General features: G+C 39.8%; 1 protein-coding gene across 1 annotated transcript in view; it reads left to right on the top strand.

Annotated features, from left to right (window-relative positions):
• Positions 1-11920, top strand: part of LOC139444425 (EH domain-containing protein 3-like) — a 32830-nt gene extending 20910 nt beyond the window's left edge. The window contains exon 2 of the mRNA XM_071225412.1: positions 4834-11920. Within this exon, the coding sequence (XP_071081513.1) occupies positions 4834-5535 (702 nt within the window). The 3' untranslated portion in view covers positions 5536-11920. The remainder of the gene's footprint in view (positions 1-4833) is intronic.
• The last annotated feature ends 10279 nt before the right edge of the window (positions 11921-22199 follow it).

Raw genomic sequence — 22199 nt, 5'->3', positions numbered from 1 at the left:
CATAGTGATAATACCTGTATGCGGTACAATGGAAACAGTTGCTATCCTCCCTGTTTATGATGAATGTTTCCATGGTAACAAGACAAACATGTTTGTTATAAGGGGTGCTATTTCTGGTGATCATAACAGTTATGCGTGCTACTAATGCTTGACAAAAATGTCACTTTGACAAGGGCAAACATTAGGTTTGTTATGAACGAGTGAGTTTTTTAATATTACAGTATCAGTTATCATGGTATACTTTTCAGACACCCATAGTCATACTGATATTCAAGATAATGCTATGTGATTTGTGGTACGGATATTCATATTTATTTATTCATATCAAAGTATGTATTTGAGGGAGGGGATCCAAGTTGTCAAGCTGGCTGCTGTTGTATTTTAAGAGTTGGAAATTAATGATAAATGTAAGTAATCCTATTGTTAAAATTAAAATATTGGGGGTCTACTAGGCTCAAAAACAGAAGCAAACAGCATGAAATATGTCAGTATCACTATCAAAAACAGATATCTTTTTGTTAATAAAAGATAAAAATGTCAAATCTATCCCATTTTGATGAAGATTCTACAAAATGGTCAATGGAATTAGATAATGGAAAGCTATTTCTTCACAATCACAAAGAGCTGTGTGAATTATGTCTTTGAACTAACAGATGTGTGTCTATTGAATAATGGGTACAAGGTGTGGATTACTCCCATGAATGAGTCTAATTAGATATGCCGACCACATGGCCTCTTCTCCTATATTTACATATAGATAGCCAGGCCATGACTGACCAGTGTATATACAAAGGCTGGTATCTACACATTTGGTCATGCACAGAAGATACAGGGCGATTACATTGATGTCAGTGGAGATAAACAGTCTGGTTAATTGATGGAGTAGATACCTATTGCAGATACCGTAATTCCAGTAATAAGAACCTCTGGCGCTTAGAAAATTGACAAATGGAGGCATTTAATAAAACCATGTACGAGTTAAATATTTACAGAGATTAGGCAGTTGTGAACAAACCTAGTTCAAACACATCTTCCCGAGGTAATGGGAGTTAACTGATAATAAAAGTCCTGTTCCCACTATTGCTGAACTAGACTGGAATTTCCAGGCTTGATCGTCGCACCACCAGTGGTTATTACGAGTTATGTCCATTCTATGTCTCTCCTATTGATTGACCAATCAGATTCCATCTCTCATATCAATTGCATTTGCTTCAAACAAAATGGCGGTGCCCTGTCAAAACGATCTGATCGATAATCAAGATCTGTTTTATAAAAAAACTTGGCTTACCCAGCAAAGTTCATCAAATCAGTTGAGCACCTTGATTGAAAACATGAAAAGACTTGCAAAATATCTGACGCCCAGATGGCAAACACATGCTTTTCAAATCAGTTGACCGAAATCTGTACATTGTACTCCATGCTCAGTACACGATTTTGATAGGACTATGCACAGACTGGTTAGTCCGGCCAAAATGTAACTCCGGAATTCCAACCTAGTTTGGCAAGGGTGGGAACTGGACTTTTATAGTCAGCCCTTACCTCAGGAAGATGGTTCAAACATTGAGGAAAGTAAAACTTTTGATAATAGTTCAGCAGTAGAAGCTAACAGTTTTAGTTCACTCGTCCTTATGATAACAACATATAGCAAAACCTTTGAAAAGTCCTTATGATGACTTAACTACTTGGCAGTTTGACAAGGACTAAGGGACTAGTGGCAATTTCTAACACTGTAGTTACAAGGCAAGTATTAAACCCCTTCTGTGCTGGAGATGTAAAAATTCTGTAACATACAGAAAGTAGGGACTGTCGCGTAAAGTTTCAGTTTTAGTAAGAGATTATTAAGGTAACTGACAGATTGGTCTAGAAGTTCATCAGAGATGCTACAGTGTGCTTAATACTGTGAATACGGTACAGCCTGTTACATTGAGTTCAGTGGCATGAGATATGGTTTATCAGGTAAACTCTCTCATAATGGCTTCCAATTATCAACTGTTGAAACTAATTGTTTGAATGAAAGTGTACTCCCAGATAGTCCCATGTTGTCGTGTTTATAGTCCACTGCAACAAAGCAGTAATATTGCTGACTGCAACATAAAACAACAGTGATACATGCTTAATTCTGTTGTAAATGTTTTATGTAATATTGATTCTGGATAGGAATGAGAAACATAGGTTGTTGCTTCATGTTGAAGTGAGTCATGAAGTGTCTGATGACAACAAGCAGGGGCTGTGATGTGTGATCAGTATGCAGGCTATGATGTGTGATCAGTATGCAGGCTGTGATGGGATCAGTATGCGTTATATCTGAATGATCAACACGACAGTTTCTGACCTGATACCAGACACTTGATGTACAGCAGCAGATATGCAGCTTCATGCGGGACGTCATCTCATGACCAGCATTGTGACATATACCGTAGTTGCTGTATAAAACACCCCACTCCAATAAGTGCCCCCTGACCAACTAGACAAACTACAATTCATCTTTATAATTGTACTGAGGTTAAAAGTGACATATACCATATTCGGTGTATAAAACACCCTGCTCCAATTAGTGCCCCTTGACCAACTAGACAATCTACAATTCATCCTTATAATTGTACTCAGGTTGAAAGTGACACATACCATATTCGCTGTATAAAACACTCTGCTCCAATTCGTGCCCTCTGATCAACTAGACCAACATATCCAACACCTTTGGCGGTCCAGGGTTAGAAATTGGCACTAGTCCTATAGTCCTTACCAAACTGCCCAATGGTAAAGGTATGATAAGGACTAGTAGAAAATTGCCATTTTTAAGGGTTTTGCTATATGTTATCATTATAAGGACTAGTGGACGAAAACTGTTAGTTTCTAACGCTGCGGTCTGACCATACCTCTGCCTGCAGCCTTGGTCCGGTCAGACCACCTCAGGGGTCGGGTCCTTGGTTCCTTGTTTTTGTATATTGACCTCGTCAAGAGTAATTATTTGTATAATAACACCATCTAATATACCAACAACAGCAACTAAAATAACAACAGGTTTTCAATCAACTTGTTTTGAACATATTATTGTTCAAGTTTGAATGTCATTGACGTTTCATCTTATAAGTTTGTTCAGGGTGCAAATATGTACATGAAGCTTCAGAAACACTGCAAGGATAGAAATGATCGTTTCTTAAAGTACACCATTGGGCCCCCACAAAGCTGTTTAGGTGTACCCTTTGGCCCCCTTGGTATTTAAGTGTGCCAACAAGAAGAATACTTTTGATCCATCATTGAACTCCGTGGATGTCATTTCGCCATGAGTTAGATGATAATCAGTTGTAATTCACACTTTTGCCTCTTCCTTTTCTTTGTGATTGATAATACCATTTCAGTTCCTGAACCCCAAGTTAAGTACAGTTTTCTCTAGTCTGGAAACAAGTGGTTTTCTAAGACTTCATAATGATGAGCCTCAGATATAGTGGAAGGAAACTCGGCCACACCAAGTATTTAATAATCATATCCTGCAGGAAGTGTTTCATAATGATGGATCTGCCATGTTGATAGACTACACAGACTGTAATGTCATGTTATATGAAGTTAGGTATGTCCCACCTACTCACACCAGCCTTTACTAAGTGGGTTCAGTGACAAGGCCATATATCATTGTACTGGACAAGTTGATAGAAATCCTTAAGCTCCCATTACATTGTTGAGTAATTATGATCTAAGGGACAAAACTCTAGGTTTAGACCCATCCAGTAGTCTGACCCTGATACAAATATATATCAAATACAGCCCATGCAAGTCTATAATATTTGGCAAGTCTAGATTACTGCAGTATGAGGATCTGAAAATGAAGAGTCACTGGGCTCCCTTTTATTATATTTTTGTTAAGATAACTGAACAACTGTTTTTTTCTCTATGATATGTTCATTTCAGAGACTAGATGTTAGTCTTACCCATCCAGCTGTGATGAAGTTCTTCAGATCAGATTCTATTTGGTCCTACATTCACGCATATACTATTTCAAATATCAACAGATATCCATTGAACATAATTATATCTTCCTAGTTACAAGGCATTGGCACTTCCAGAAAACTTGCTCATGTTGCTCTGAGTGAGTAAATATTACTTTATACTATAGTCAGCAATATTCTAGCAGCAGCCTCCGGCTTAATCCACTGGTGTGAAGCTCCACTCAAGTTGACCTGTGAAGATCCGGGGTAGAATAGATCTTCAGCAACCCATGCTTGTCGTAAAAAGCGACTATGCTTGTCGTAAGAGGCAACTAACGGGATCGGGTGGTCAGGCTCGCTAAATTGGTTGTTGCATGTCATCGATCCCAATTGCGCGGATCGATTTTCATGATGTCAATCACTGGATTGTCTGGTCCAGACTTGATTATTTACAGACCGCCGTCATATAGCTGGAATATTGCTGAGTGCAGCATTAAACAAACAAAAAAACAACCCAAAACAAGTATTTTGTCTTAGTAAGATCAGCATATGCTAGTCTATAAGACTAATATCTAATAAAAATCATGCCGCAATTAGAGTTTAGGCTAGTAGACCCAAATGAATTTTGCATAGACTGCAGCTATTTCACAGCAGCCTGTAAATAATCAAGCCTGCTCCAAACCAGTGACTGAAAGCATGAACAACGATTCCCCATCACCTATTGATGACACACAGCCACGTTGACATGCATTAGAACCTGATCCTGCATCGGAAATAGGTCCATAGGCTACAGGTCCGTAGGTAATTGGGACCAATCCTAACCTGGAGTCCACACTGATCATATGAAAGACTATTTGGGGACTTTTTGTAACTAAGCCAGCACATGTTCATTCTTTCCTTGTTGTTGCAGGTCCATGCTACGATCATCAGTCAGCTAAGGAAAGAGATGCCGTCCATGTTTGGAAAGGACTCAAAGAAGAAGGAACTCATCAGCAAACTTGGAGACACGTTTGCGGTCCTACAGCGAGAGCACCAGATATCTCCTGGAGATTTCCCAGACATCAAACGCATGCAGGATCAACTCCAACACCATGACTTCACCAAGTTCCACACCCTCAAACCCAAGCTGGTAGAAACAGTGGACCACATGCTGGCCAACGACATCTCTCGGCTGATGCAGATGGTGCCTCATGAGGAAATGATGGAGAACTCAGATATCGGTAACGTCAAAGGGGGAGCCTTTGAAGGCTACAATGAGAGTCCTTTCGGGATTGGACGAGGAGAAGGTGTTGACAAGGGTCGTGGCGAGCATGAATGGGTCGTCAGTCATGAGAAGTATGAATATGATGATGCATTCGAGAGATTGAACCCAGTCAATGGAAAAATTACTGGTGCTGCTGCCAAAAGTGAAATGGTTAAATCCAAGCTGCCTAATTCTGTGTTGAGTAAGGTATGGAAGTTGGCAGATGTTGATAAGGACGGAATGCTTGATGCTGACGAGTGGGCATTGGCCAATCATTTGATAAAGATCAAATTGGATGGGCACGATCTTCCATCCGACCTCCCTGAGCATCTTATTCCACCATCCAAGAAGAAAGGAGGGGAAGAATGAAGATGGCTGTTGCGTTAGAGTGTAATCTGACCTTGAACTTTAACATGATGGCTTGTGTCTAACAACTCTCCTTCAAGTGTTGTTTGTGTTTGGGTTCCGACATTAACACCTCTTGTGTGTGTTGCACACATCTTGGATTGAAGAAGTCTGTGATGAAACATGTCTGACCCTAACCACATAGTGGTCTACTTCCAGTGTTGGGGAGGGGTGTAACGATCTACTGATAGGAGATAGTGCCTATCCAGTCTCAACATAATGTCATCCTTCTGATTGCGTCTGTTTCTAAATTTGGGTTTGGTGGTACAATAATTTAATAAATGGAGACACAACAGACCTTCATACCTTACATGATACAGCATGTTGGTATTGCTTTTACAGATTTTTAGCTTTACAGAAACACAACTGATAAAGAAATTTGATCTAGTGCTGGCTGTACAAAGGACATTTCATTCTACAAGCCTCGTCTTCCATTATCGTTTTGAACAGATTAATAATTATTGACAATCATACGCTTGGCTTGAAATTCACTAGACACATCTTCAGGTTAGTGGTAAAGGAGGACAATATCAGGGTTAGAACTAAACTAAAAAGCTTTACTAGCCCGGGTAAAGATAAATGCCCTTGTAATGTTAAAACAATGGGGAAATGGGGGTATTTTTACTCTCCCACAGAAATTTGTACTAGCCCCGGGCTGGCGGGCTAGTGTTAAGTTCTAACCCTGGAGGTAAAGACACTGACACTACATATCACACTAATATCTGTCACTGACACTGTCATTTCATTTGACTCATCCACTGGAGTATTATACATGACAAGTTGAAGGCATATGTCAGTGAAATTTGATAAAGTAATGTTTGTCGTAACAGAGCAAACAGAGGCATGAGATTATGACTCCTATCTCTACTGAAGCCTATCGTTATATTCGTTACACCCCTAGTGTTGTATGGAAGCCTCTGTCATCCTCGTCACCTTGTCGGGGGCAGCACATCTGAGTGTCATGTTCCTGTACCCGACAGTCTGCTGCAGTGGAACAGGCACACCTTGGGCGTCAATATCATGTCGATTGCAGCACATTGTCAAAATACACCCTTGACTGCAGCACTGTTAATGTGGTGCAGGAAGACTTGTCTTGTTGATTTCACTTTTTATTGAGAGTCAGTTTTATACAAAACACTATCTGTCATTACTTGCTATACTTGCAGCATTAAAGGGAACTGATGATGCAGACCACAACAGGAAATATGTGTTTCCGATTTTATCTAAAAATGAGTAAAAGCGCTTATCTTCCCGAGGCAAGGGAGTTAACTGACTATAAAATCCAGTTTCCACTCTTGCCAAACTAGGCTGGAATTATGGAGTTATATTTCAGCTGGATTATCCAGTCTATGCATAGTCCAGCAAAATTGCGTAACGAAATTGTAAACTGCAGTGCAGATTTTGGTCGATTGCAGGATTTGCAAAGCATGTGTACCGTCAACTTAGCGTCAACCGATATTTTCCAAATCATTTCATGTGCTTACATGATTTAATGCACTTCGCGAAGTAAGACCCGTTTTATTACAAGAAAGATCATGATTATCAATCAGATGGTCTTCCTTGGGCGCCGCCATTTTGTTTGAAGCAAATGCAAGTGATTTTAGAGGTGGAATCTGATTGGTCAGTAAGAGGGACATAAAAGGGACATAACCTGTAACAGCCATTGGAAATTCCAGCCTAGTGCAGGAAGGGTGGAAACTGGACTTTTACCATGTTTACAGTCAATTACCATATTAGATGTAATAAGCGCCCAGGGCGCTCTCAAAATTAGAAATAGGAGGCTCTTCTTAGAATATCATTTTGGTGGAAAAAAACGAGTTGAAAGATAAATTTCGTGGTCTATGCTGACAGCCTGAAATGTTTATATATGACATATATATTTTTCCAGAATTTATTTGCCTATAATTAAGGGTGCATATAACACACGAGTGCTTATTATACGCGAATAAATACGTCTTGCGTGCATTGATCAATCCGAAGGGATGCTAATTGGGATTGTTCATTGGCCAATATATTGGCAAATATCGCCATAGGCGCTTATTAGGGGGGGTGCTTATTTCATCGAATACGGTAACTCACTTGCCTCAGGAAGATGAGTAGGGCTGGGTGGGGTGGGATACGACAAACACATATTTCATTTTTGGCCTAACACCTGCGATTAGAAAAGATCACATATTCCATCTTTTTGTATTCCCCCTACAAATATTATGCCCCTTTGATTCCATTTCACATCACCATGTAAACTGTTGTGTGTGAGTGTCCACACTGTGTAGTGCAGTCGTCTGTAGCATGCAAGACACATAAATTGTTGCTGTGGCACTGCTGTGTCATTAAAGCATGGGCGTGAAAATTAATACTCAGTTGAGTAATTTATGATCTAAGGGAGATAACTCTAGGTTTGGAATTATGAAGGTTTTCGTAACCCATTACATTGATACGACATTGCTAGCCTCAGCTGGTTACAACTCCTGAAGTTTTACTTATTTTTACCTGCATGAGTGAAGCTAACAGTTTTAGTTGTAAGCCTAAGAAATTGATTGTTGACATTTTGTTGGTATTTAAAAAATTATGTTAGCATACTGCAGTATTTGACTTTGTACTCATGGCAATATACCAGTGCAATTATAGTTGCCACAAGAAATTAATTATTAGTTTTTCATCCTGTTTTGTTAAAAAATGTGAGCAGGAGGCATTTTATTTTTATATTTTATTTTTTTAACCAGCTGTTCAAGGTGTCTGTGTCCATTAACTTGTGATTCCATGAAGCCTGAATGTTTAGGACTATGTATACAGTGTATTTCATCAAGTAGAGAAGGAAGGGACCCAGTGGTTTTCTTCGTCTGGGGATAGTATGTGACACTAATATAATGCAAGGCGGGTGATGTTGGAAGGGATGAAAGTCTAATAATTAATTTATTATGGCCTTTTTACACTATTGTACAGTTTGAGTTATATTTATAGATATCACACAAGGGACATACAGGTTGGTGTGCATGACAACACCTTGTCTTCTTCACTCCAGTGTTATACACTTAAACATGGTCGTATTAGTTGCGTGGTTAAGAGCATATGTTGAGTGATACTTACAGTGACTTTGATCTATGACAATGTTAAGGTTTGCATATAATATTGGATCCATCTGAGAATGGAAGGAGGAGTGTCACGATATGCCTACTTCGCATATTGATACGTACTGCTATCCTGAATCTGCGTGGAGTTCCCCATGGTTGTTGCTATCAACGAGTATGTGTTTAATTGTCAGGTTAATTTCTACTCGTACTGTAGTGTTGAGCCATGAGATTGTTGTGTGACGTAACCCAATCGTCATTACAGGTAATTACAAAACTTACTTTTTAAGAAATGATATGGAATTAAAATACAAATCATTTCATGGGTAGGCATATCGTGCATCTTATCTTCAATTGTAATTCCTTGATACGTCGATACATGTTTTCTATTGTGGTACTAAGTGCTAAAAATGTATGTTCAGTGTGTTAAAGGCTTGTTGCTTCAGACATCTTGTGGCTACAATTCCTGTAGGATGATAACGTTGATGTTCCAGTTTGGAAATCTTTGTTTGGTTTTGAATGGAGGTGTCTGCTGTTTTGTTTGACCTATTGCTTGTTAGCGGTTAATGTTTTAAACCATCATTAGATTATGCTGATTCTGCCATTTTATGACCATAATATTCCTAGGTACATGTATCTAAGAGTTAGCAATATTTTTGTGAAAATCTTTTGTTAAGATTTAGTTTCCATGGTTACAGTTGCCAATATTTTTGTAGGATTCTTTTATTTGGATTTGGTTACATTTGAGGTTGCTTCGCAGTGTTGAAGGAGAATATCTTGAGCTGTTGGCACAGTACTAGAGATGTCGCTGAGATCATATGATGCATATCCATTCCTGTACTTGTGCAACAGACCCATTCGTATTGGCTTTGCAGATTTAAGCATTCCAGCCTAATTGTGCAGAACAGGGCTGAGGAAAAATGTCCCTTTAATACTATTTTTAAACAACATGTTGAAAGGTTTAGGCACTGCCTAGTCATTGACAATATGTTTTCTATTGCTAATTCTGAAATGTGCCAAACCCTTCAGTAATTTTATAATATATTCTATTTTCACTTTTCAAAGCATAATTTATGTTCATAATGTGACATGGTATCGACATGGGGAACTTGCAGAAATTGTAAATAATTTGTCAATATTTTCTGATTATTTTTTTTTACAGCTCTTATTGCACGTTAATAGGATTCAGGTAAACGTAAGTCCTTGGTATTGTATTTCTGTGTTGGTATTTCCTTGATTTCTCTCTAGACGATCATAATCAAGATTAGGTACTACATTAGCAGGGCCAGTATGTACAACACAGTTTGAGTAGCAGGTCAGAAAGGGTGGTCATCAACATGAGCAATTTGGAAGTTGTACTCTGCTTTATTTTTTATACTCAAACATTCATAAATCAAATGATATTTTTGTATCAGATTGATAAGATTTGTAAAATGATGAAAATATTCAAAATATGCAACAACAAAAATTCTGTTTCACCCCTTGATGATATTGTACTATTTACAATTATCTCCCCTTGCCAGAACAGTTGCCAGTTTTCGTCAAAAGAACTTTCAGTGTTGGAATTTCTGGAAATCACAGCTCTTCAAATAATCACAAGGAGAATTGTCAGAGATTTAGCACTTGGTGTGGATGGCCTAGATCTTTTTTAAAAAATTATATAATTCTAACAATTTTTCAACAATATATGTTGAGCAATAAATTTGCTACCTATCAGATTCCCATAAGGATGATAGTTTCCTTGTAGGGGAGTTAGTTGTGAGCAGTAGTGTTTGTGCTTCACATCACTTCCTCGTCGGATCAAATGATAGGACCAACTTGGTTGCATGTATCAATTTCATATCTCATTATTATTTGAATTTCATTTAGGTTTGATTTTGTTTGTTAATATGACAGCATGAATACTTTCAAACAGCACTATGTCAAATGTCAATTATTAGCATTCAACAAACTGTTAGTATTTATTGATATTTGCTTTCCCAATATGCCTTGAAAGTGCTCAGGACTAGTCCTTCTTTAGCTCAACAGTCTACTGGTCCCAACATGTGTTGATCAGATAAATTACATCCCTTGTTGGGCTAGTACACCTGGAGCTTGTAGCTCAAGTAGTACGTCGTGTTGCTAATTATTGTTATGTACAATAGATTATTGTGAGTTGTACATTTTGTAGATATGTAGATAATCTTGTAGTATATGTGGTATGTGAACTGTAGGTATGACATGCATGATCGAAAACTCTTGATTCCGGAACCAGTGAGGAAATCCACTTCCAACTGCTATGAATATCTTAGAAATCTAATTTGCATGCTAACAATGCCATGCTATACATTTGTCTGTATACAGACGACTTTGTAATGTGTAGCTTTATTCGTTTGACCAATTTCAATATGTAGATGTAATGCATATATTCAGTAGTAGGCTATCATCCTCCCTAGTCAGGGGCGTATTATGTCATAGCCTCTGAACAACTCAAACAGATTGACCTATGCATTTTTCTGTTTCAAGCATTACCATCTACAAGGGGGCAATCTAGGGTGTTTTTCATTGAAACATTTGAACGACTAGTCCTCCCTGGCCATCTTTTTATGCTGTTATGACTTGATCTCTGTTAATCAACTTTCATTTTACACAGTTTATAAACAGTGTATGTAGAATAATGTTGGTGGTTTGTATATATTGAACTATTGGCCTCGGTAATGCCTGTTATGAGTAGCGGTGTGATGATGATGACAGGTGAGTTAAAATAATGAGAACAATTCAGTCACATGACACACCAGACACTGACGTGAGAGGCGCCTGTCTTTAGAGGTTCTCAGATTTACTAATAATAGGTAGTACTTATTTACAAATATGTCAATGTATTGATTACTCAACAAAACTATATTTAATGTCAACTTGATATGCTTGGATGTCAAGGAATATAACCCGTTGTATCAGTAGTATGCTCCTGGACAGCCAGGCATCTAGAGCAGATTTGTCCAATACCAAACTGGATACTAAGCATCAGTTATTGATAACCAGGGTCACAGTCGTGACTTTCAGCTGATCAGAATGATGACTGGATTAGGTTGCTGTCATTTTTGGACAAGATATAGTGTACCGGTATTCATTCATCGTCACACCTCTACTGACCTACGTTCTGTGGCATTCCGTGCCATCTCTGCTCACAGGGACTGAGCTATGCATGCTACCAAGCTGTACTGTCATCTGTGCTTGCATAAGAATTGTATGAAAACCACTACTTACAAAGACATTTGTAATTCAAGCCAATAAATAATTATACCAGTAGAAAAATGTGCTTTTATTTTTTTAGGGATAAAAACTTCAAAGCTGATCAATATGGAACCATTTTGATGCTTGGATCAGTATTTCGTCAGTTCCTGGGATATTCTGGCGCACAAATGATCCTTAGTACACCTAGTTGAGGCAAATATGTCGGATAGTGTGGCCGCTGTTGGTGCCAAGAATGAATCTTCGTTTGCCCTGAACATCTTTCTTCATTTGTCAGCACCATGCCAGTGATCGTGGGTTTCAGCCATGACTTGCATCACTTTGGGCTAACTGGAATACTGTTTAATGTGACATGAAACCTAACTCACCCAGTATGAAGGTTGCAAGAGGCGACTAACCGGATTGTGTGATCAGGCTCTCTGACTTGGTTGATGCATGTCATCATATCCCAATTGCGTAGATCGATGCTCATGTCAATCACTTGATTGTCTGGTCCAGACTCGATTATTTAAACAACAAACCAACAGCATGAAGATGTTACAAGCTCCACTGATACATATTGTAAATCCAAAGATCTAAAAATAACATCCCAAATAGACATGCCCTATTTTCCATTACCCTTACAGCTTATTTAGCTGCAGGTGATGTAGCTATATTTATGTTCTAACAGACATATGAACCCTGGTTATATAGACAAATGGGTGAAAGAGTTAGAATTAACTTTACGGGAGGATATCATGAAAATCATCAATAATATGCACCTTGGAGCTCTATCCAGTACAAAACTTAGATATTTTCAATATTGTTTTATCTCTATATATTAAGCGATTCGCTGTGCAGAGTTGCGTCCCTTGGGTACGCCAGGAACCTATGATTGTGGGTTCTAACCCCGGTTCGCTCCGATTATGTTTCTAGGTTTGTCAGCACCATACCTCTGCTCGTGGGTTTCACCGAAGTGGTAAACGTCTGAGACCTGCATCACTTTGGGTATTCCCACATTAAGCTGATACGCCGTGATATATATGTTATACCATTGAAAGGGGTGTTAAACCCAACTAACTCACTCACTCTATCTATTAAAGATCTGCTTTATAAGAAGGGATATGTTGAAAACAAACAGTGTCAATTTTGCAAAGGAGATGAATGCACATATACACAAACAATATGTAATGAACTACATTAGGTTGAAGATATTACAGGAACTAAAATAATTATAACAAGTGAGATGGTTCTGTTTGATTTCAAGGGAGCTGGAGTTATCTATATATCACATGTGTGACGAAATTTGAAAGGATACACACTTAAGTGATTATCATATATTGAACATCCTAAAGGACGTTCAAATGTCAAATAAGTCTTAATTTGTTTCATGGAAGTTCAAAGTATTCAAACCCGTGAAGATCCGAGTTAGAACTTGGTGAAAAGACAAAACAAGCTTGATCCACTTCAAACATTCTGTCCCGTGAAGATCCGGGGTAGAATAGGTTTTCAGACACCCATGCTTGTCGTAAAAGGCACTAGAGGCGGAATGAGCCGGAATGCCGTCGGAATAACACTCTTTGTTTATTCCTGGATATTCGAAGTGCATTCTAAAACTTCTTGTGGCCGGCCCGAATGTTTTACTCATGCTCAAAACTTTCGACGTGCATTCGAAGAGGAGAAATGTCGAACGGCATTCAAAGTGTATTCTAACTGCACTCTGACTGCATTCTAAATATTCCTCGAACTTCTCGAAATCAAAAGAATTCAGCTGGAAATGCACTTCGAATGCCGTCAGAATCTTTCGATTGCCACTTGAATGCGGCTCGAATGCAGTCGATGAACGTCCTGATTGGCCCTCGAATGAGCTCGGACCTAATTCCCAAACGCAATAAAACGCGGCCAGCTCCCGCTGGAACGTCAGTCTGCATTGGGCAGTCGCCTGGTCAACATCACGTCATGCCCCTGGAGATCCTGTAGTTGCAGATCCTCCCGTCGCCCTGGAGGTCCCTGTGACCATATGGCTTCATCAAGAAGGTCCTTATTCCAAAGGCATCATCTGCCAGGTTAAAGTATGGCATAGGCTCGTCATCTTTGGGTATGGGGGATGGCTCAGGAAATCCTATGCTCCCTTCTTCAAGGCAGTCCTTGAGCTCAGACTCGTTGGAGATCTGAGCATCAGACACACTTCCATATGCACTGTTGTCCACGCACAGGAACTTGAAGTCTCCATCCACAAGGGCCATGAAGACCACGGAGAAGGCCTTGTAGTTGTGTTACAAGGAGCCGCCCTTGGCAGAATTTCTGATGGCTACATGCTTGCCATCTAGAGCTAGACCTCCCCAATAGGTGTCCGGTCGTCTGGAGTGGTGGGGCAGGTGATGGCCTCATCCTTGTATTTCTCCACAATGGCTTGGCAGACTTCAGGGATGATGCGGCTGGTGGTGTTCCTTGCCATACGGAGGCTGTACATGAGGCTGGGGTACTTGTCACCTGAAGCCAGGAACCTCACAGTGATGGCCAGCTTCAAGCCTGGAGGTAGCACCTCCTTCATCTTGGTATCCTGCTTCTCTATCCTTGGCCTCACTCTCTGTACCAACTCATCAAACATGTCAGGCTCCATCCTGAGGGAGTTGAAGGAGGACTGTGGATCTTCTACACTGAGCTCCTCCATCAGTCTGGCGTAATGTCCACACAGCCTCCTCCCCTCGGGTCTTATATCTTTTGGGTCTTCTCCTCCTGTTTCTTCTCTGTCCTCAACCGCATCTCTTTCAAGCAGGTCTTGCTGGAGGACTGCAATCTGGAGCAAAGTAACATGGTCCAGGGGGTACATACTCTATGATGGTTGGACTGAGACTGATGAAAATGGTAAATTCGGCAGCATTTTATACCCTATGGGAAACCATTCCGACGGCATTCTTGATACACCCGGGATATTCGTGTAGCAGTTTGGTGAATATCGTTTTAGAGCGAACAAACACATACTACGGGGGTGAGGTCTTTATGCGATGCGATGAGTGTGATCAAGGATCTAAGATATCATACACCCTGAAACACATAATTACATAATGAATTATAAGTAAAACATTATCATTAATGCTAGATACATAGCATAGACCTATTACAAGTAAGTATTACACATATCAGTCATCCATTAGACCACTATATAGATCTGTACGCTAAACGATTATAATAGAACAAATGCAGTAATATACATGCAACAGAATACCGACATACAAGGGAGATAACTCCTCGACTTTCATTTGACTATAATATACACATGCACAAAAGTTAAGCGCCACCCACCATATTTGTGAGCTGTAACGTTTGGCACTTAATGATGACCATTATAACGAGATGTACGATTGTTATAAGCCGTATATGTAAACCTCATGTGATGCAAAAGTTGTCCCAAAGCAAGTTTATCTTGTGTTCCTAAAGAATATGAGCAGAAAGGAATTTTACCGAAGACCAGACATTGAAGGATTAAAAAACATTGAAAAAAAACGTTTTTGTCATGTAACTGTCATGATATCAGCAGACCATATCAGGTGTCACATAGACACCCTAGGGAGTGTAGAGTCTAATGCAAGACAGAATGTCAGTAACGTGTGTATGATCCACGGACATTGACCACAGCTTCAACCCTACGCCTCAAACTCATTACAAGTCGTTGAATGCTTCTTTGGGGAAAACGGATCCATTCTTCAAGAAGTGCGTCTTCAAGTCCAGCGAGATGATTTTGAACTGGGGAATCACGATGTCTGATTTTCCGGACTACAGGCCGGCCAAGGAAGAGTGGCAATAGCTTCTTGACGCAAATAAGCCAAAACTAACGGGGATCTGTGTGGTCTAGCATTGTCGTCCATGTAAAAAGGTCTTGTCTGAAGAGGATTGTTGTCAAAATGAGGGACTACTACTGGACAAGGAACGGCATCTTGGTATTGTTGGCCATTCAGGTTTCCACGAATTGTCACCAGCGGAAGTTTGCAGTCGAAGGAAACACAACCCCATATCATGACAGAACCCCCGCCACATGCTAAGGTCTTCTGGATGTTCCTTGGTGCAAAACGAGTGTTACGTTGCCTCCAAACACGTATTCGACCATCAACAGTTCGTATCAGCATTCGACACTCGTCAGACCAATGGATCCTTCTCCAGTTGGCCAAGTTCCATCGACTACGGGCACGACACCATATCAGACGATTCCGCATGTGCCTCTCAGTCAGTTGAGGACGTTTTAGTTGTCTTCTGGCGTTATAACCAGTCGCTCTGAGGCGACGCCTTACGGTCATCGTCGAGAGTCTTTGATGGGTAATCCATTGCAGTCTTAAATCTGTTGAAGTGGTAAATGGATTTCGTCTGACTATCCTGAAAAGACGTCTATCCTCTCTGTTAGAGGTCTTTCTTGGCCTACCAGACCTGTGCCTGTCATTGACATCATTGGTTTGACCATGTTTGACAATCAAAGGAGTGATAACACTGTGGTGACGACCCATTTGTCTTGCAATGGCCCTGCATGACATGCCAGCATTGTGCATGCCTATCACTTGCCATCTTTCACCGTTCGTTAACTTTCTCCTCACCATGGCTCGTTTTCAACCTCTATTGGAAGGGGAATCTCACACAGGAGCAAAATGCAACCACGTGTCTGGAACTTGAATTTCACCTTTTATAGGGTAGGGGAACTGCAGCAACACCTAAAGCACGCTTTCCTTGTGGTATCTGGACAAGCTTGGGTTCATGAAACTATGGAACCCTAATTCAGTCATACATCATCATATTTTGTATTTCTGATTCCCACACGTGAAATCAGGAGACTATGAATATGGTGGCGTTTAACTTTTGTTCATGTGTATATATAGTCTAGAAGTTAATTTAAGGTACCCACGTTTACTACAATATCTGAAAAACTATTGGACCTACTCCAGTCAAAGTTGGTATGAGATTATTAAACAGTCATACATAACTGGATATTACATTTCAAGGGAATCGGTGCATGAATAAAAAATCTGTCTATTTAGCTATCACTATATTTCATCAACAACCAGACCTGTTCGTCACCGTCGGAACGAGCATTCATCGTAACAGCCATCTGCATAATGCTACCCCTGAGTCACAGGGCCATATGACACAGTTGAACCAATCAACTCAACTCGAAAGGTTGCACGGGAATCACGCACGCACGCACGAATACGGTGTTAGCGTTGGGCGTCATGATGTCTCAGCGCAAGCATCTTTCCACTGATGCGAAAGGTTTCGTTGTTAAACTATTTGAAAACTTTAAGGCTGAAAGTGAAAGACGTTCGCCCTTCTTTGATATTTCAAAGTACATGAAAAGAACAATTCATGCGTTACAGCCTCCCAAACAAACCGTAGTTAGATTTTAAACTCCCATAAAAACACATGCTCCCCTGCACATCCCTTAGGGGGCATCTCAAAACAGGATAGGAAATTAAAGTTACATTCCTTTTATAAGAATGTTGCCAGGGACGTGATTCGGCGGTCAACACGAGAAAATGAATATATTTCAACATGAAAACTAAAAGAAATTCTCCTTACAGAGCTAGTCTTAGATATTTCCAAATGGACCATTTGTAAACTCCTTTCCAAATGTGGATATCAGTACGAAAAGACGAAAGGGTCGAAACTAGCCATGTGTGAACGACCAGATATCATTCGTTTGCGTATCAATTATTTGCGCACTATTAAAAAGAAACGAGAAGAAGCCTATGAGCCTGTCTATTTGGATGAAACCTGGGTTAACGCCTGCCACACAGCAGCTTACCAATGGTCTCACCAAGATACCAGAGAGCCACAGCGCAAGATCCCCCCTGGTAAAGGGGAGCGCCTGATTGTCCTCCATGCAGGCTCCCACAGGTTTCCTCCCTGGGTGTGATCCAGATCTACAGATGGCAGAGACTTCCATACAGAGATGAATAGTCAGGTTTTCACTGAGAATGTTGAGGAGCAGCTCCTCTTAGCACTGCCTGATAAAGCCTTGGTGGTTATGGACAGTGCTCCCTATCACAGTTGTCGAGATCCTATTAACCGTTGCCCAACCTCAAATTCCACCAAAGGTGAGATATGTCAGTGGTTGGACAACAACCGCATTGCTCGGCCCACGAAAGCCAAAAAAACTGACTACCACCAACTGGTTCTTCAGAACAAATCCCCGCCCTCTTATTTGATTGACAACATGTTGAGAGAACACAGTCACGAAGTGCCTAGGCGTCCTCCTTACCATTGTGACTTGAATCCCATCGAACTAATCTGGGGTGATTTGAAAAATATGGTCGCACGGCAAAATAAGACCTTCAAGCTTGCCGACGTCAAGCAGATTGTCTTGAAAGGGATGGGAGAAATTACAGATGTACGTTGGGCAACTGTGTCCAACATGTTATCAAAGTTGAGGAAGAGTATTGGAAACAAGACTGTATCTGACCAGATACTGTCCAGCCTGTTGTTGTTCATTTAGGTGACAGCACAGACTCCGAATCCGACGAGGGCATTTCGTGGGACCAAGAATAGTGCAATACATATACCCCTGTTTCACTACGACATGTAATAGCCCGAATTACCACGGATATGAATTCTTACATATTCGTACATATTCTTAATAATTTCTTAAGAATCTTAAATATATCTTATTTGATTCCCAAACATTCTCGTAGTTAGTGGGATTCGTAAGAAAAGATTTGTTTATCAAAGAATGTCTAGGAATGGTCTACGAATTTCAGGTTCGTGCTTTGTAGTACATGTCGTAATCGGATCTTGTCCACTTTGTGCAATTCTTGGCTCAGAATTTGATTTTCTTTCACCCGAAACTGCTCCGAAAGTCTCGAATCATCTACGAAAATATTAAAATATTTTCTTCGAAACCATAAAGCAATGATTTGTCTAAATGAATAATTAAGTATGATATATTACACCTAATAACATGATGCATGAATTATAATAATGTGGCAAGGAATGATACATTCAAGTCAATAACACTGACCTGAAAAAGACGCCCAACGCTAACACCGTATTCGTGCGTGCGTGATTCCCGTGCAACCTATCGAGTTGAGTTGATTGGTTCAACTGTGTCATATGGCCCTGTGACGCAGGGGTAGCATTATGCAGATGGCTGTTACAATGAATGCTCGTTCCACCCGTGACGAACAGGTCTGGTTGTTGATGAAATATAGTGATAGCTAAATAGACAGATTTTTTATTCATGCACCGATTGTCTTTAAATGTAATATCTAGTTATGTATAACTGTTTAATAATCTCATACCAACTTTGACTGGAGTAGGTCGTATAGTTTTTCAGATATTGTAGTAAACGTCGGTACCTTAAATTAACTTCCTGACTATACACAATAACGCTTACACATTCTGTATAAACATATACAATAATTTAAGACAGAAATAAATGATATTATAATATTATATTAAATGTGGTCATCACAGTTAGATTACATTTTAAGTCCTAGACAAATATAAATAACACAATGCATACCCTGTGGGTGATACAAGGGTGTGGATCCCAACTACCACACTGATGGAACACCATAGATGATCTGAATAAACAATACATAGACTAAAACACTATTTAACATTAAATATATTGAACAAAGTAATACACACATTTTATTTACAATGATTTGCATGTATCACCTCTGAATCTGTACATTACAAAGCTTTTTAAAACACTCGTGAAGTAAAACACTTTCACACATATTTCATTGAAGTGATAGAATACATTTTAGTGATAAAGTATGGGTGTTTATCTTATCTTATGCAGATTTAAATATTTAGACACAATCAACATTTCTGTTACATTACGTACATTTAGTTTACTTCATATAACACTTTAAACATACTGTATTACTTCAATACAACACAAGACAGAGATTATAACCATTTAACTCACCTGATTTAATATTATCTCTTTATGCTTTGCTCGTCTGAGCAGTTCTGTCAGTTTATGTGCTGGGAGAGTATGCAGTGTAATCAAAGCATGCAGTTTAACAATAGGTGTTAGCTTGGCCAATCAGCAAATGAAGCTTCTGGCCATGGGGCAGTTAGTAGGTAAGACAGGTCATATACGCTTTGTTATAGCTGACTGAAACTGACAACTAATTATATATAATAAATATACGTAAAAACCTAAAATGAAATTAAAACAAATATATACAAAAACTACATCGGCCACATTCCTGTTACATTCTTAGTACATTCGAAGTATTCGAGCTGCATTCTGTTTGAATTCTTGGACGTTCGAACCTTATTCGGCGCCCATTACGGGAGCGTTCTGACTGCATTCGAGGCGAATTCGTACGGCACTCGAGGCACCTTCCAACCTGACTTCGGGCAGTATTCGGGCAGTATTCGGGCAGCACTCGTATGACATTCCAAGTGGATTCAAAATATTCTGACTGCATTCTAACAGCATTCTAAATATTCCTACTATGTTCCAACTACATTCGTGAGTTACACTCGCGATTGGAATGTGCAAGAATCATTCGAGGCGGGTTCGAAGATCATTCTGAGTATTCGAACGGCATTCTTACAAAGCTTGGTCAATTTGAAGTTCCCTCCCGAATGTGGCACGAATTTTGAAGATTTTTCATTCCGGCTGGTTCTGCTTAATTCCTGCTGATTCCGAATAAGTGCGACGGGATCGGGAGGTCAGGCTCGCTGACTTTGTTGATGCATGTCATCGTATCCCAATTGCGTAGATTGATGCTCATGTTGTCAATCACTGGATTTTCTGGTCCAGACTCGATTATTCACAGACCGCCGTCATATAGCTGGAATATTGCTGGGTGCAGCGCCTGACGAGAAACACGAAAAACAAACAAATGAATGTATTCAAACTGTTGACGCATCTCTCCCTCAAGTGTGATTAAATTATAGGGCGTTGTATCATATACCGGTAATGTAATGCTATCAAGCACTTGTCTTTTGATAAATCATTGATAACATACTAGTGTTATTTATTAAATTTATTATAGGTTGGAATTTGTGAGACTCGTCATAAAGATAATATTATTAATCAAACATATCAAACTATAAACTTGTAGCATTAAAAAACACCAATTCCTGATACCAAAAAGACCGTCATGATCAGATGATATGTCATCGATGAGTCATAACGCTCTTTTTGAATATTGGTCACCATGAATGTCAAGATTACGTCTGAGGCCTAAGGGAAGCAACACAAGAACGAAACTATTCATTGCGCACGTAAAATATTATTCTAGTTACCGTACGCGGCCGTTATCACCGACATGGTGGTGTTTTGACCCTATGAAAAAGCTTACTTGCACATCACGTCTAAGATACCTATTTTGATATGACCTCAATGTTTAAATACTCCGGTCCTAGTGATATGATGAAAACTATACATCGTTACTGTAGCTCAGCTTGTGATATATAAACAACGCAGTCGTAAAGAGTATTCTCACAAAGTTGTAGTCAGCATCTGTATTGAATCCATCCGTGAAGATCCGGGATAGAATAGGTCTTCAGCAAACCATGCTAGCCGTAAAAGGCGACTATGCTTGTCGTAAGAGACGACTAACGAGATCGGGTGGTCAGGCTCGCTGACTTGGTTGGTGCATATCATCGTATCCCAATTGCGTGGGTCGATGCCATTGATATCAATCACTGGATTGTATGGTCCAGACTCGATTATTTACAGACCGCTATCATATAGCTAGAATAGTGTTGAGTGCGGCGTTAAACACCAAACAAACAAAACAAACAAGTAATCTGACTGTCTCTGGATTCCCAAGGTGTTAACCGGTGCTTCGAGGAAAGTGCTAGTATAACTCACTTTATCTCTAGACGGGTAAATAATTTTGTCCTTTGATTGTGATGCGCGCAGCCTACTTAAGGTAAATGCAACATGGCTGAGGGTAGCTCCATTCTGTGTCATAGCGATGTCTATGTAATTAATTGTTAAACAACTGTATTACATTGTTTCTGTTGAGATTCAGTCGAAGTTCATTGCATTGTATTTGGACAATCATTAGTTGTCAGGAATGTAGTACTATTAAAAGTAAACAGTGGTGAGAAAGTTATTATATTTAGATGCTAGTGTGATATTTTAACTTCCGGAAAGGCGTGGACTGATTTGGAGCGTATTTAAATATTCCATAGGCGGTGGGGTTAAAGCATTTGCTCGTCACGCTATAGGCCCGGGTCGGATTCCCCACATGGGTACAATGTGTGAAGCCAATTTCTGGTGTACACCGCTGTCACATTGCTGGAATATTGCTGAAAGCGGCGCAAAAACATACTCACTCACTCTAAAATCCCTCAAAATATTTCCTTCCCTTTCAATTGTCTGTTTCTGCC

The sequence above is a fragment of the Haliotis cracherodii genome, unplaced genomic scaffold (assembly GCF_022045235.1).
Source record: "Haliotis cracherodii isolate W230 unplaced genomic scaffold, xgHalCrac1.p SCAF_5, whole genome shotgun sequence".
Taxonomy (NCBI): domain Eukaryota; kingdom Metazoa; phylum Mollusca; class Gastropoda; order Lepetellida; family Haliotidae; genus Haliotis; species Haliotis cracherodii.
This window is presented reverse-complemented; position numbering and strand designations above follow the sequence as displayed.